General features: G+C 34.5%; 1 protein-coding gene and 1 long non-coding RNA gene across 5 annotated transcripts in view; one reads left to right on the top strand and one right to left on the bottom strand.

Annotated features, from left to right (window-relative positions):
• The window catches only part of SLC9B2 (solute carrier family 9 member B2), a 63,894-nt gene that overhangs the window by 8,786 nt on the left and 41,082 nt on the right, over nt 1-14,026 (top strand). For 3 of the 4 annotated variants that reach the window (XM_072810478.1, XM_072810480.1, XM_072810477.1), the window contains exons 3-5: nt 5,153-5,287; nt 5,951-6,131; nt 10,837-11,007. In XM_072810478.1, the coding sequence (XP_072666579.1) occupies nt 5,198-5,287; nt 5,951-6,131; nt 10,837-11,007 (442 nt within the window). In that variant the 5' untranslated portion in view covers nt 5,153-5,197. Of the gene's footprint in view, nt 1-2,176; nt 2,311-5,152; nt 5,288-5,950; nt 6,132-10,836; nt 11,008-14,026 lie in introns of those variants that run through there. The other variant, XM_072810479.1, reaches the window with a different exon arrangement.
• LOC140623800 (uncharacterized) overlaps nt 1,300-14,026 on the bottom strand; it is an 86,561-nt gene continuing 73,834 nt past the window's right edge. The window contains exon 2 of the long non-coding RNA XR_012023326.1: nt 1,300-6,375. This is a non-coding gene — a long non-coding RNA (uncharacterized lncRNA). The remainder of the gene's footprint in view (nt 6,376-14,026) is intronic.

Below are 14,026 nucleotides of genomic sequence, written 5' to 3'. Positions count from 1 at the left end.
TTGCCAGGAGGAATAGGGGTCAGTGGACAGGGCTCCTGCAGCTCCATCTTTATTTGTCTCATGTGTTGGATTTCAGGATAGGGTTTATTTGATAAAAGATTTCCTTGGGCTTAAAAAATATTTGAAAACTGCTGTAGAAGATGTTAGGCAGTTCCCCCATCTTCTTTGAAAACCACAAAAACAAACAAAAAGACCTTAAATTGTATGTGGGATTAAGTTATCTAAAATGAAATTACCAGATTTTATCTCTGAAAAATATAATTATTGAGGAAAGCTGTATCATTTTCTTTTCTCTAAAGCTTTAAAAATTATATAACTTTTTAAAAATGAATTTTGAATTGCATAAGAATATCTTATTATAAAAATCCTTATTGTAAAAATGTAAAAATATAGAGAATAAAAATGAAATTCCGATCACTCTAATTCCATTTCCTTCCCCAAAGGCAACGACTATTATCAGACTTTTTCTATGTATTTACATACATATGCATATACATAATTGCTCATATTCTTGATCTGTTATTCTTGATGTACAATTTTCTCTCAAGTTTGGAGGAAAGATATAGGAGACTGCTCTTTTCAAGTCCATAGCACTATGATTTTGGTGGCATATGTCCCTAGTATTGCAACATGAAGCTCAAACTAAGCCAATATGGTTTCTAAGCATGTGGATCAGTTCTATGAGAAATTCTGTATACAGGGAATGCTAAAGAGAGACATGAGTGGCCAACAACCTTTGCATAAGTTTTTAGAAAACCCTTGACCTGCTAACCTCCTAGCAAGTGGCAATCATAACAGCCACATTCTTTGGCTTAGGTCAAACACATTCTTCTGTTGAATTCTATATTTGAGTCACATAACTTTGATTAAATTAACATGATTTACTAAATTTGGAACCTATAAAGTTCTACCATTTGACATGAATAAATTTTTTCTAATATGCCTTACTGTTGTGTTTTGGTCTGAATAATGCAACATCTTGGTTGAGGAGCAGAAAAAAACTGTTGCTTCTGTTTATAGGCCCTTTTAGTATTTATCTAAGATGTGTTTTGCCTTCCTACTTTTTGGTGTCCTTTTTTTTTTTTAAGATTTTCTTAAAGCATAGGGATAGAACCCATGGGCAAAAAGAGCAGCTGCCTCAGTATCATTTTGTATATACAGAAATCTCTCAAAGCATCTTAGTTTAACTGAATTTCTTTTTAAAAACAGCTCCTTAATCCTTAGACTCTTAAGGCATATTTAAATGGCAAGTTGTCAGCCAATTAATAATTCAGAATATGTAAATAATATTTGTTGTGGGAACAGATTAAAAGTTCTAGTTTCATTTATTTTGTCACCAATGTTGTGCAACCTAAATGTATTAGTAACATTTTTTTATTATAATAAACTCTGTAACAGTCATAATAATGGGAAAGAATAAAGCTGAAGATAATACAAGATAGAAAACAAAAATATTTTCTTATAGGATGTATTTCCAAACTTCTAATAGAACATGTTTTCAAACTTACAATTAATTATAACTATATATGAGATTTTAAACAAAATATTACAGCAAAAAAATATAATGCAGTGATTTGGTAGAAATGACATGAAATCAAAGATATAGATTAAAGAATTCTATCATTTCACAAGTTTTTACACAGTTTTACTATGAGACTTGGCTGATACTGGCTATGTTGATTGAAAATAGTTATTTCACTTCTCTAGGCTTTAGTTTTCTCATGTGAATATTAAAGAGATTGAACCAGGTAATTTCTAAAGGCCTTTCCAACTTTTATTATTCCATTAAACTATGGTTCTTAATTACTAGGAAACCATCTAGTTTCTCCATATTTCCCCACTTTTTAATTTTTCCATTCAAGACACCCAAGTATCTCAGTTTAACAGCTTTCTTGAAGCTTTTATGGGATGAAAGATTTGAAAAGACTTTCATGAACACAATGAAAAATAATTGTCTCATTTAAATAGCATTGTTGAAAATGAAGAATTCCATTTAAATTAACTTTCTAGATAACTAACACCTATTTTATTGAATACCACATTTTTTTAACATTCTCTTTACATTTCTAAACCATACAATATACTTTAATGACTCTTAAAACAGAAAATATTAGCACATCATTTTTTTCTTTCCATTTTCTTGAAGATGTAAAATCACCTTCCTAAACATCTGTTATAAAGGGGATCCTTCAGCCAATTCAAGGTGTAAAGGTTCTTATTGAGGATTCATTTGGTGGCAAGTGACAGAAATCTAACTCAAACTTAAGGAATTTATTGGCTTACCTATAACTGAAAAGGAGCTGCTTCAAGGTATATCAACAATGTGGTTATTAATATGGGGCTTTCCCTTTTTCTCCTTCCATATTAAGGATCTGCTTTGCTCTGTGGTCACTTCATTCTTTGGAAGGCTTTTCTGTATGTCAAAAGAATTGTCAATAGTGAGTGTGGGCTTAGCAACCCAGAAAGAAAGCTCTTTCTCCAGGATTCCAGTAAATACCTTAAAGCTGACTCTCACTGGCCAGCAATGGATCACATGCTCATGCCTGAAACAATCAGTGTGACTGGGAAAGAAGGTCCTCATTGGCCAGGCCTATCCTCATCTCCAGAGCATTGGTAGAGTATTGGGAAGGTGAGGAGGACAGGAGTATCACATGAACCACATGGGTGGAGAATAGAGGAGATGTGGATTACATAAAAGAAAATTAATATGCTGTTACCAAAAGTCAGGGAGAAAGATGCTTGGCAGGCCAAAACTGGAGATATAGGAAAGATATTAATCCCCACATTGTATAGCCTTAAATTTCTGTCTTTCCATCTCTTTCCTGTCACCTATCACTTATGCTGCTCTCAGTTTGCCTCTTTTACAATCTCTTCCTACATTTTAACTTATAACATCTTATCTTCTGAGAGTTTAGAAACCAGATGAGCAAAGTCATTTGAATTGTTTTCAAAGTAAGAGTTAATGGGCGCTGAGTTGAGAGCTTCTCTATAAGCAAGGAGTATAAACTTTCTATTTTTTTAAAGATTTTATTTATTTATTCATGAGAGATCCAGAGAGAGAGAGAGAGACATAGGCAGAGGGAGAAGCAGGCTCCCTGCAGGGAGCCCAATGCAGGATTCAATCCGAGAACTCGGGATCATGCCCTAAGCCAAAGGCAGATTGTTCAATCACTGAGCCACCCAGGTGTCTCTAAACTTTCTACTTTTTAATGGATTTCATAACATCTCCTAGACTCCACAAATGGTCATTTTTGTGAATTTTCTGATTTCTTTGCCAAAACTGCCTTCTTGGTAGGGGATACACTATTGTAATTTTAAGATTCAATGACTGTGAACAGCTAGTGCCATGAACATGGGTGCTTTACAATAAAGGTTACATTTTTGTCATTTTCATAAATTTAAGCGGGTTTCTAGAGTGAGACAGATGGTATAAGTGTTCTTTTAGACATGGAAACGTAGCAGAGAATAAACAACTGTCCAGTTGTAAGTTGTTTTCCTGGCTTTATTAAAATACTAGTATTTTATTTTACCTTTTCTCTCTGCAATACCTCTCTGATCTCAAATAAGTACTTTGGCATCCATGATGGAGATTTTAGGAGAATAGGGAATTTTTTTGGAATGTGAAAACCTATGTAAATTCCCATAAATAGCATACTATGCAAAATGCCAGGTTTTGATTGTTTTCATTAAAAGAGACTAGAATAATAAGTTCTCAAGACTTCATTTTAGTCAATAGCTTATGTCTATTAGAAATAATCATTTATACTTGTTGGCTGTTCAAAAATATTCTTCATTAAATGGAAGAATTGACTGATTTTTGAAATTTGATAAAGGAGGTGATTCTAGTAATACTGCCCAAGAGTATGATCCTCAAAAAGCCTTGGCTTATTGTCTGGGAATAAAAGCCACCTCAGGGGTGGGCTTTTATATCTATATCGTATATCTCATTACATAGAACTGTGATATATGGTCATCTACAGCTTCAAAAATGAATAGGAAATGGAGTTTTTGGCTTTTCAGCCAATAGCATGGGAATCCAAGAGAGAAGAGATTAATGTAGTTGTTTATGGAGTCAACCTATAGGTCTTTCCTACAGATTTTTTTGTTACTTTATGTAAGTTTATTTTTCCTGGCATATTGTCAGCCTGCAAGGGAAAAAAAAAAAAATGTTTTGGTAATCTTCTAATTACTCACAATGACTCCCAAGAGACTAGGTGTCTAAGACATTGTGGCTATTCAATCAGTGTTGTATTATTTTAACTTTAATTTAGAAATATGAACCAGAAGGCAGCCCCGGTGGCTCAGTGGTTTAGCGCTGCCCCCAGCCTGGGGTAGGATCCTGGAGACCCAGGATCAAGTCCCACGTCTGGCTCCCTGGACGGAGCCTGCTTCTCCCTCTGCCTGTGTCTCTGCCTCTATCTCTCTTTATGTTTCTCATACATAAATAAATAAAATCTTAAAAAAAAGAGAAATATGAACCAGAAAGGAATTAGTGATTCTAGTTTCTTTGAAAATAATGGAATCCACCGATTTCTCTTTGGTCACTCATTTCAGCATTGAAAAATTGCCTACAACTTTCCTGTTTCATCAAGTTGACCTATTAGAGAAAACAATTTAACAGTAATATTGCTTGTAATATTGGAAATATAACCCAGAAAACAGGGTGGGAAAGAAATCATATAAAAATATAAACAAAGTTTTTTCAAGAGAGGTAAAGGTAAATAAGAATTAGTATACTAAAAAAAAAAAAAAAAATTAGTATACTAGGGGGATCCCTGGGTGGCTCAGCGGTTTGGCGCCTGCCTTTGGCCCAGAGTGCGATCCTGGAGTCCTGGGATCGAGTCCCGCTTCAGGCTTCCGACATGGAGCCTGCTTCTCCCTCTGCCTGTGCCTCTGTCTCAATCTCTCTCTATGTCTATCATGAATAAATAAATCTTTAAAAAAAAGAATTAGTATACTATATTGTAATCAAAGAAAATATTAGCAATTTAAAGCTAAGAATAGAATAATTTAAAGTATTTTAGATATTTAGAGTTCTAAGGGAAAAAATAAGTGCGATTCATTCATTTAAATTGCTCAAATTGCTGCTTAATTCATTCATGTAAATCTCAAGTTTTTGTTCCATATCTATACTATTTCTCCTTCAAAACAGATCCTATTCCTTTTCTCTGTGTCATCTTGTTTTTAATTATAAATCATGGGGGACGAAGATAAAGCAATTGAACATGAAGATTTGGAACCATCTATAGGAATGGATCACACAGCCTCTACATATCAAGAAACACAGGTAACCTATGATCAAATGTAGAATATTCCAACCATTTTCTTAAAAAAGGGACTATGTATTTCCAAATCTATGATAAGATTGTGTTCTCTTCATTCTCTATCACTCAGTTAACAATTCTCCCATTCTTAATCTCCAAAATCGTACAGTAGGTACTTCTACCAGTTTTCCTAATCATCATTAGCAGCTGGCCCCACATGAGGCTAGAAAAATAGAGAGCCTGTGAAATGCTTCGTGTTCCCAGCCTGACCCCTAGAATTCTATGTTCTTCCCTCTCTTTTTATTGCTTAAATTCAAGTAGATTAATGAATTTGAATTTGTTTTCACCACAAAAAGTTATCTTTTTCTGGACCACTTTGACATATTTACCAACTATTACTTTGATTAATACCTTAAATAGAGTGATTTTTAAAGCCAGTACTACAAAACAAAATGGAACGGTATGTGATTCAAGCATTTATAATGTTATCAATAGTGACTCAATGGTAAATACTCCTAACATAGTTCTTGTTCCAACCATTTACTGATTAGCTACTAATATAGCACTATAGAGTGTTAGCCTTGATTCTAGCAATGGAAATTTGGTCTGTGATGTGGTGGCTCGGTAACTATAAAAATGTACAGCAAACTTACAGTTTTAAGGATTCTTAAATTGCCTTAACACAGGAGGAAACAGTTATGAATGCCAGGGGAATAGATGCAAAAGAACCAACAGAAGGAAGTAACCTACTGAATAGCAGTGAAAAAAAGCTACAAGAAAGACCAACTGAATCAAATAATTTGCAAAGACTAAGACAAATATTTGCTTGCCCTCCACATGGTTTACTGGATAGAGGAATAACAAATGGTACGTAAATGGTAAAAATTAATTCAGAAAGAGAGTAAAAGATGAAATTGTAATAATGAGAGATTCCAAAATGATATGGTTTAAAGAACAAAAATAAGTTGACTTCTCTCACACACAAAAACTCCTGGGTGAACAATTCATTGTGGTAGGTAGGTCTGGTCCACAGTCATTGAAGGGCCCATGCTGACAGGTTCCATCATCTTCAACACGAGGCTTCCCACAGTGCAGTTGCCACCCATTCCAGCTGGCAGGAAGAGGAAAAGAGCAGAGATCAACGACATTTTCCTTTTTTGTATCTGAGTAATTTCACAAGATTACATTTGGGCTCCAATGAGAAAAATTACTGAGAAATCACTTGTAAACAGAAAACCACTACATAAATGTTGGTTTTAATTATTATTGAATAATGCAACTAATGTTTGAACAAACACAGCTCAATTTATACTTCCAAATGAATCCATCATTTTATAAGTAAGAATCTTGGTTTCCAATTCAACTTATTCCAGTACAACTACTATTATGTAAAATACTGGGGGGATTTTTCTTTGGGAATGTAATCTGAGCACTACTTCAAATATTGTCTTTGAGGAATGGATTTGGTTTTGGGAGGCAGCCAAACATTATAATGATATAAATTTGATGAATAGATGCATGTTCTGATTCAGTAATGCTGTTTTTTGTTCAAAAAGGAAATGTGTGTGTGTGAGAGGGTATATATATTTTGTACATTGGAGGATATGTAAAATAGTACCACTACTGGAGTACATATATATGGATTCTCAAAATAAATATGCTGAAGAATATAACACATTAGATTTAAAAGTTTTGTTTACTAAAAATCAGACTCACTTCTTTATTGTTATACTTTATTTGTAAGCTCTGAAAGACATTTTTACCATTCTGAACTGGGATGGAAGCTAAGTATAATATATTATACTTTAGGCTCTACATGTTTTTAATGAAATTAGGTAAGTCTCTAAACTAGCATGAGAAAAAAAAATATCGAACTTTACTTAAAACATGTAGAAAAAACCAGGTTCCAAAATATACACCAGTTGATAAGGCAACAGATAATTTAATACCTTTTCTGTCCTTTTTATTATTTTTTTAAACTTTCACCATTCAAGTCATGGCATATTTCTAGTTAAAATATTTACAGTAAAACAGATAGGGATTGCATTAAGGAAAGGTTATAAATGAATGATGTGATTAGGGATTCATTTTTTCTAATTCTATGATCATCGTCCATAAAGCTGCCTGAGAAATGGGAAATCATGATATATAAACACCTCTTCACTTGTTTTCCTGTACTCCTTCCTGTGTTCCTTCAGTATACTTAACTATTTTTTCTTAAGAAGTAGATCTTACATGCGAAAATATGATTTTCCAAAATCATAAATGAGAAAAATTACTAACTGAATTACTAGCTGAATTAAATGTTATTTAGAGCAACCTTGTAAATGTACATTTACTATGTACTTAGAACTGCATTTTGAATATGAGAAAGGAAAGGAACATTAGAAGTTTCAAAGAAAAGTGGCCTTTTTAAAATCTTTTATTTATTTATTCATGAGAGACACAGAGAGAGAAGCAGAGACACAGCAGAGGAAGAAGCAGCTCCCTGCAGGGAGCCTGATGTGGTACTCTATCCCAGGACTCTGGGATCATGACCTGAGCCAAAGGCAGATGCTCAACTGCTGAGCCACCCAAGTGTCTCAGAAAAGTGGTCTTGAAGTGGAAAACTTTATTCTATTTTTCTGAATTTAGTACAAAACTGTTTTTATGCTGTGATTAAGTAAAATTTAGTAGCCAGCAGTTCCTACTTTCCTATTACACCTCCCGTACTACGTAGAAATTTCAGCTCCTATTCCCAACTGAAAAATACAAAAGCTTCTTAGTCATTTCACTGTAATGGCATCATAGCCTACAAAACTATAATAATTCCATGAAGGTTAAAAAATGGGACATCGGATTTGATCTCCAGCAATATGGTAGGTGAGACTCAACCATCCTCTCATTTATGTAAGTGAAAACATCTGAAAACAATATTTTAAGTCTTCTTAAATGTATCTTTTATCTGTCAAGAAAACAGGAAGTTGTCAGACACCAAAAACAGTATGACTAGAAGAGATAAATAAGCACTCAAACTGGCTTCTACTCTGGAGGCTTCTGTAAAATACCAGTGAACTTGAGTTTCTTTTTGAGAACCATGAACGTATCAGAGGCTATGCTTGAGTCTGCCCAGGTTAGGAGAAGTTTCATAGGAGACATCATTCTCCCTCACCCACATTGGGAAGCTGGAACCCAAAGTGATGGTGAATTTGAGGCAAACCTGCCCTGCAGAGGGGCCTGCAACTAAACCTATTTGTCTCAACTGTAGTGTTGGCTGGAGGAATGAGTCTTTACTAAAAATGTGTGACTTCATACTGATTTGTGTTCCAAAGTCACAGAAAAAACTCAAGCTGAAAATATATCTAAAAGTCATCCTCGATTGTTCAGATTCTAAGCACATGATAGGAACAAATTCAGATCCTATCTGGAAAAACTCACATTCAACTCCAACAATTCCCAAAGATGAAGTTTCACGGAAGAGCTCACTGTTGCCAAAAAAACAAAAAGACAAATAACAAAATCACAACATGTATAAGGAAGCAGATTTCAAAAATGTGTATTATTAGAAAATAAAATACAAAATATTTTTAATATCTATAAAGAAGTTAAAGAGGAGGTAGGAAATATAGGTATAAAACAAATAACTATTTACAAAAATGAACAGATTTTGATAAGCACCAAATTGAAGTTCTAGAAATGAAGGACATAGTACAGTAATTGAAATTTAAAACTCAGTAGATTAGGTAGCGATTAAGTGAAAAGAAGATTGATAATCTAGCAAAGATCTGAAGAGATTACAAGGCCATGCACACAGAAGAAAAATGGACATTATGAAAACTGAGGTTAGGCAAATGGAGAAGGGACTATGACTTTAATTATTTAATCATAGTTCCAGCAAAGGAGAATAGGAAGAAGAATGGGGAAGAGGAAATATTTGAAGAAATAAAGACAGAATGTTCCATAATTGATGGAAAACAAATCCTAAGCAAACTAAAGATCATACTGAAATTAAACATAAGTACTGAACATTTCCCACTGAAATTGCAGAAAACTGAAGAAAAAGTGAAGATCTTCAAAACATCCAAAGAAAAAGAATTCTCTAAAAGAGACTTAAAAACAATAATGAAAGCCAGAAAACCAAGGAATAATATTTCAAGGAACTGGGAGAAAGTGACTCTCAGCCTAGAACTGTATACCCTGAAAAACAATCTTTTAAGAATGAGAATAAAGGTAATTACAGATAAATAAAACTAAGAATTTACTACAAACAGATCTTCATGAGAAATATAGTGTGCCTTGCTACAGTGTTTCCACACCATGAATTAGTTCATATAAAATGGTAAATAAGGAATTGTGTCAGTGTAATATGAAAGTTTGCATTTGTACCTAATTTTTCCTGCCACATTAATGTTTTGCATCATCAAGCAACAGCGAGTGAATGCAAAATGCATTGAAAAACAAAAAAAGATCAGGTATATGGTTTCTTACAATTAAAGATAAAGCCTTCCTAAAATTAGGACTTTCTAAAAAGCTGAATTCTTTCAGGCAGTTAGTTGCTGGTTTAGGGGCCTCAAAGACTTTTCAACTTTCTACACCATTGAACTATCTAATGAAACCACATGTAGATGTAGAAGCTGACAGTACAGATAAAGTAGCTGCCAACACTTTTCCCTCAGTTAAAACATCAACAATAACAACAAATATTTGATTGATGGAGAAGGCTATAATCTGGGTCAGATTCAGATAGAACTGCTTTCTATTTAAAGCAAATGCTTTCAGGATTCTACATCTTGAAGTAGTAAGTGTGGTTCCAGGGTTTAAGTCCACAAAAAAGAGACCATGAGATGCAAATATCAATGGAGATTTAAGTATGCTGGTATTTTTATTAGGATTCTTACTGTTTTTGTCAGTACAGTTGATGACAGTTGGTTATAAGTTTGAGTAGTCTGCCCAAGTGCTTTCCCATAAGTCTGTATTTTCAGTGTACAATTTAGTACAACACAAGGTTTTCAAACAAACCTATTTCACATTCTAATAGAAATGCCTCTATTAAAGGAAATACTTCAGGCAACAAAATAATTGTCCCAGATAAAAGGCCTGAGTTACATAATGAATAATGATCAAAGTAGAAAATAGGTATGTGGGTGATTCTAAACAAACATTGACCATAGAAAAGAAACAATAAGAGCATTTAATTAAAGACAGAACTAAAATTCTGGAATGGGATTGTTCAAGTATTCTCCTGTTCGTATGAAGAAAGAAAGATAACCATTGTTTCCCTTTTTATTAAATAATGAATATTTATGGTAAAATTATAAAGAAAAATAGGGAAATTCAAGGTAGTAGTTCCTTCTGGCAGGAGATGGTGGATGGGATTAGGAGGGGCTATAAGGGATCCAAAGGCACTGGTAATATCCTGTTTTTTAAGATAGTTGGTAATTACCCAGTTGTTCATATTACTGATGTTCTTTAAAATTACACATGGTTATAAATGTTTGTGTGTATATATTCAATTTTTTAAAATTTTTACATTATATTCAAACCTACATATGACAAGTTACTGGTAGAAACTAGTTTTCTTGGTTTATTTCAGTTACCATGGTTGTTCTTCTCTGGGCTGTAGTTTGGTCAATTACTGGTAGCGAATGTCTTCCTGGAGGAAACCTATTTGGAATTATAATCCTATTCTATTGTGCCATCATTGGAGGTAAACTTTTGGGGTTGATTAAATTACCTACATTGCCTCCTCTGCCTCATCTTCTAGGTAAGTGCTAAACACTTTCTGTTTTCTTCAAGGGTAAATCATATTTTAAAAATTATAGTTTGGAACACTTTGGGAAATAAATATAAAATATTTCTGTATTTGTTGTGCTGAAGCCAAAAGCCAGTTGTTAAATTTTGAGTTTGATGAGCCAGTTGTTAAACAGTAATTTTTAAAAATAAATTATATATGTTTACAACTAAATAATTTGCATAAAAACAAGACCAATAGATTCTCAAAACTGATCACTTCCTAATTATTTTACTGCATTTTCCCTTTATCAGTGCACTTGAAATTACATAATTAATATATAATTGTGTGCCACTGGCTAGCTCTTCCCAACTGCACATTCATTGACTTCATATTGGTAGCTTAACACCAACCATGGTAGAAATATCTATAAAACAGAAATCAGTTAATGATACAGAAGAGGGCTTAATATACTGTAAGTCACTCACATCATTGACAAAGGGGTGAAGGGGTCATCTGCCAAATCAATATCAGGTGGCCATGTCAAAGCAGACCATCAGCAAAGGAAACAGTATCCCAGAGAAGTTGTTTTCACATTCATTTGGGAAATAAAAAATGCTTCTTCCTGCCCCCCACTAGAAACCTCCAAAAGAAACTCTTAACATATTTTTGAGTTCTTATTAGCTTATTATTTCCTTTGAACTGTGCTCATTTCAGCACTATTTGTAATGAAAAATCTGAAAAGTTCCATAAAGTCCATTAATTGATCCAAAAATTAGAGTACTTCCAAACAATGAGATACTATTACAACTATTTTTTGAAGATTTATTTATTTGCTAGTGAGAGAGAGAGATTGTGCACAAGCAGAGGTGGGGAGCAGAAAGAGGAGAGAATCTCAAGCAGACTCCATGCTGAGCATGGAGCCCTGTGTAGGGTATGATCCCAAGACCCTGACATCACAACCCGAGCCAAAACCAATAGTCAAATGCTCAACCAACTGAGCCAACAAGGTGCCCTGATACTATTAGAAAATGAGGCACATGCACACATACAGAAGCTTAAATAGGTATAGAAACTTTCTGGAAAGGCACAGAAAACCCTTAAGAGTGAATACCTTTGATAAATGAAGGTTGAAAATTTGTACTTGGGTTAGGGCAATGTGCTTGTCACTTTATACTTATTGATAATGTTTTAATTTACCATCAGCATGGGTTATCCATATTATTCTTTTAAAAACGACTGTTGTAAATTAGTTCATACTTCCAGCAATTCTGGAAAGACTGTAACTGGAGAATCCAGAACTTAAACTTTCTAGATTAAATGGCAGCAATGAGAGATGCCTGGCAGTGATGCTTCCTGGCCTAACAGTGTCTGGAGCAAGTCACAAAAACTATGCTTGTAATTAGCCTCTATTCTTACAGCTTATATACAGAATGTTACATTAGTAAATTAGTTTAATCATTTAATGTGTAGTGCTTGTAAGGACATGCTGAAAAGAGGATCCTTCTGGGGAAGAACAGAGTCTGAAAGCCTCATGATATCTGATGGAGGAGACTTTCCTGTTGAAGGGGCCTCACAAACTCCTCAGCTACTTCAATTACGTATACTTCCCAGATGTGTCACACTTGATCTTCACACCTTGGAAGAAACTTCTAGCCCATCCAGAAACTTCTCAACTTCCTAGCCCCTTCTTCCCTTCTGTGAATTCCTCTGACTCACCCCTTCTGTCTGAGCTCATGTAATACTTTCCTATGTTTCCATAAAATTGAAGTTGTCAGTTTAACTTGCTCCCCTAGAGACTGAAAGCTTGTTGAGGTGAATGAAGTACCAAGCTTTTTGTTTGTCATTATATTTCTAATACCTACCATGATGTCTAAAATACTGAAGGCATTTGGTAAATGTTGTATGGCTGAACAAAAGAAGAGTCAGCAGCTGACATGATAGCAATGTCTATTTCATCATACCATAACTCACCAATAAGCCTTTGTTTTTTTTTTTAAAGTAAGTTGTATCTTTTTTAAGATTTTATTTATTTATTCATGAGAGACACAGAGAGAGAGAGAGGCACAGACACAGGCAGAGGGTGAAGCAGGCTCCATGCAGCGAGCCCGACATGGGACTTGATCCCAGGTATCCAGGATCACACCCTGGGCTGCAGGCGGCGCCAAACCGCTGAACCACCCGAGCTGCCCACCAATAAGCCTTTGCAAAGCAAGTTATATATTTTTTATTAAATTATCTGGCTTGAAGGTAAAATAGAGCCCATACAGGTATTTGTTGGTAATTCAGGTCATCTGACATAGCAAATAATTTCAGGAACTGTTTGCTATTTGCACACAAAAGAGTGACTGAATTGGGCGTTATATTAAAACATTTTGTGTTGAGAATTTGACCACATTTCTGTCCAAATACTGCATCCTTTCTGTTTCAAGTTCAATTATTTAGGAATGATTAATGATTGCAATCATTTTTTAAAGATTTATTTATTCATCTTAGAGAGACAGGGCCGGTGCAAAGGGAGAGAATCTTCAATCCAACTCCCCACTGAGTATGGAGCCAGACTCGGAGCTCTATCCCATGATCCATGAAATCACGACCTGAGCCAAAACCAAGAAAGTCAGATACTCAACCTCCTGAGCCATCTAGGGACCTCTAATTCTAACCATTTAAATCTGCATATTAAGACCTTGTCTCAGTTCTTCTAATATATTATTTTAATTTTTTTAATTAAAAGTTTAATATTATTTCATCTAGGGACTAAGGATAAAAGAAGTGTTTTCTGGGATTACAGGGTAGTCTCTTTCACATCTCATGTGCAGAAAAATACCTGTCAGAATGGTAAAATCAACAACACAGAAAACAACCGGTATTGCCAAAGATTTGGTAAAAGGGGAGCACTCTTACACTGTTGGTGGGAATCCAAACTGGTGTAGCCACTCTGGAAAACAGTATGGAGGTTCCTCAAAAAGCTAAAAATAGAGCTACCCTACAACTAAGCAATTGCACTACTGGTATTTACCCAAAAGATACAAAAATACTAATTCAAAGGGAC

This window comes from Canis lupus, chromosome 33 (genome assembly GCF_048164855.1).
Source record: "Canis lupus baileyi chromosome 33, mCanLup2.hap1, whole genome shotgun sequence".
Classification (NCBI taxonomy): Eukaryota; Metazoa; Chordata; class Mammalia; order Carnivora; family Canidae; genus Canis; species Canis lupus.
Note: the sequence above shows the minus strand (reverse complement) of the source record. Positions and strands in the feature narration are given on the sequence as shown.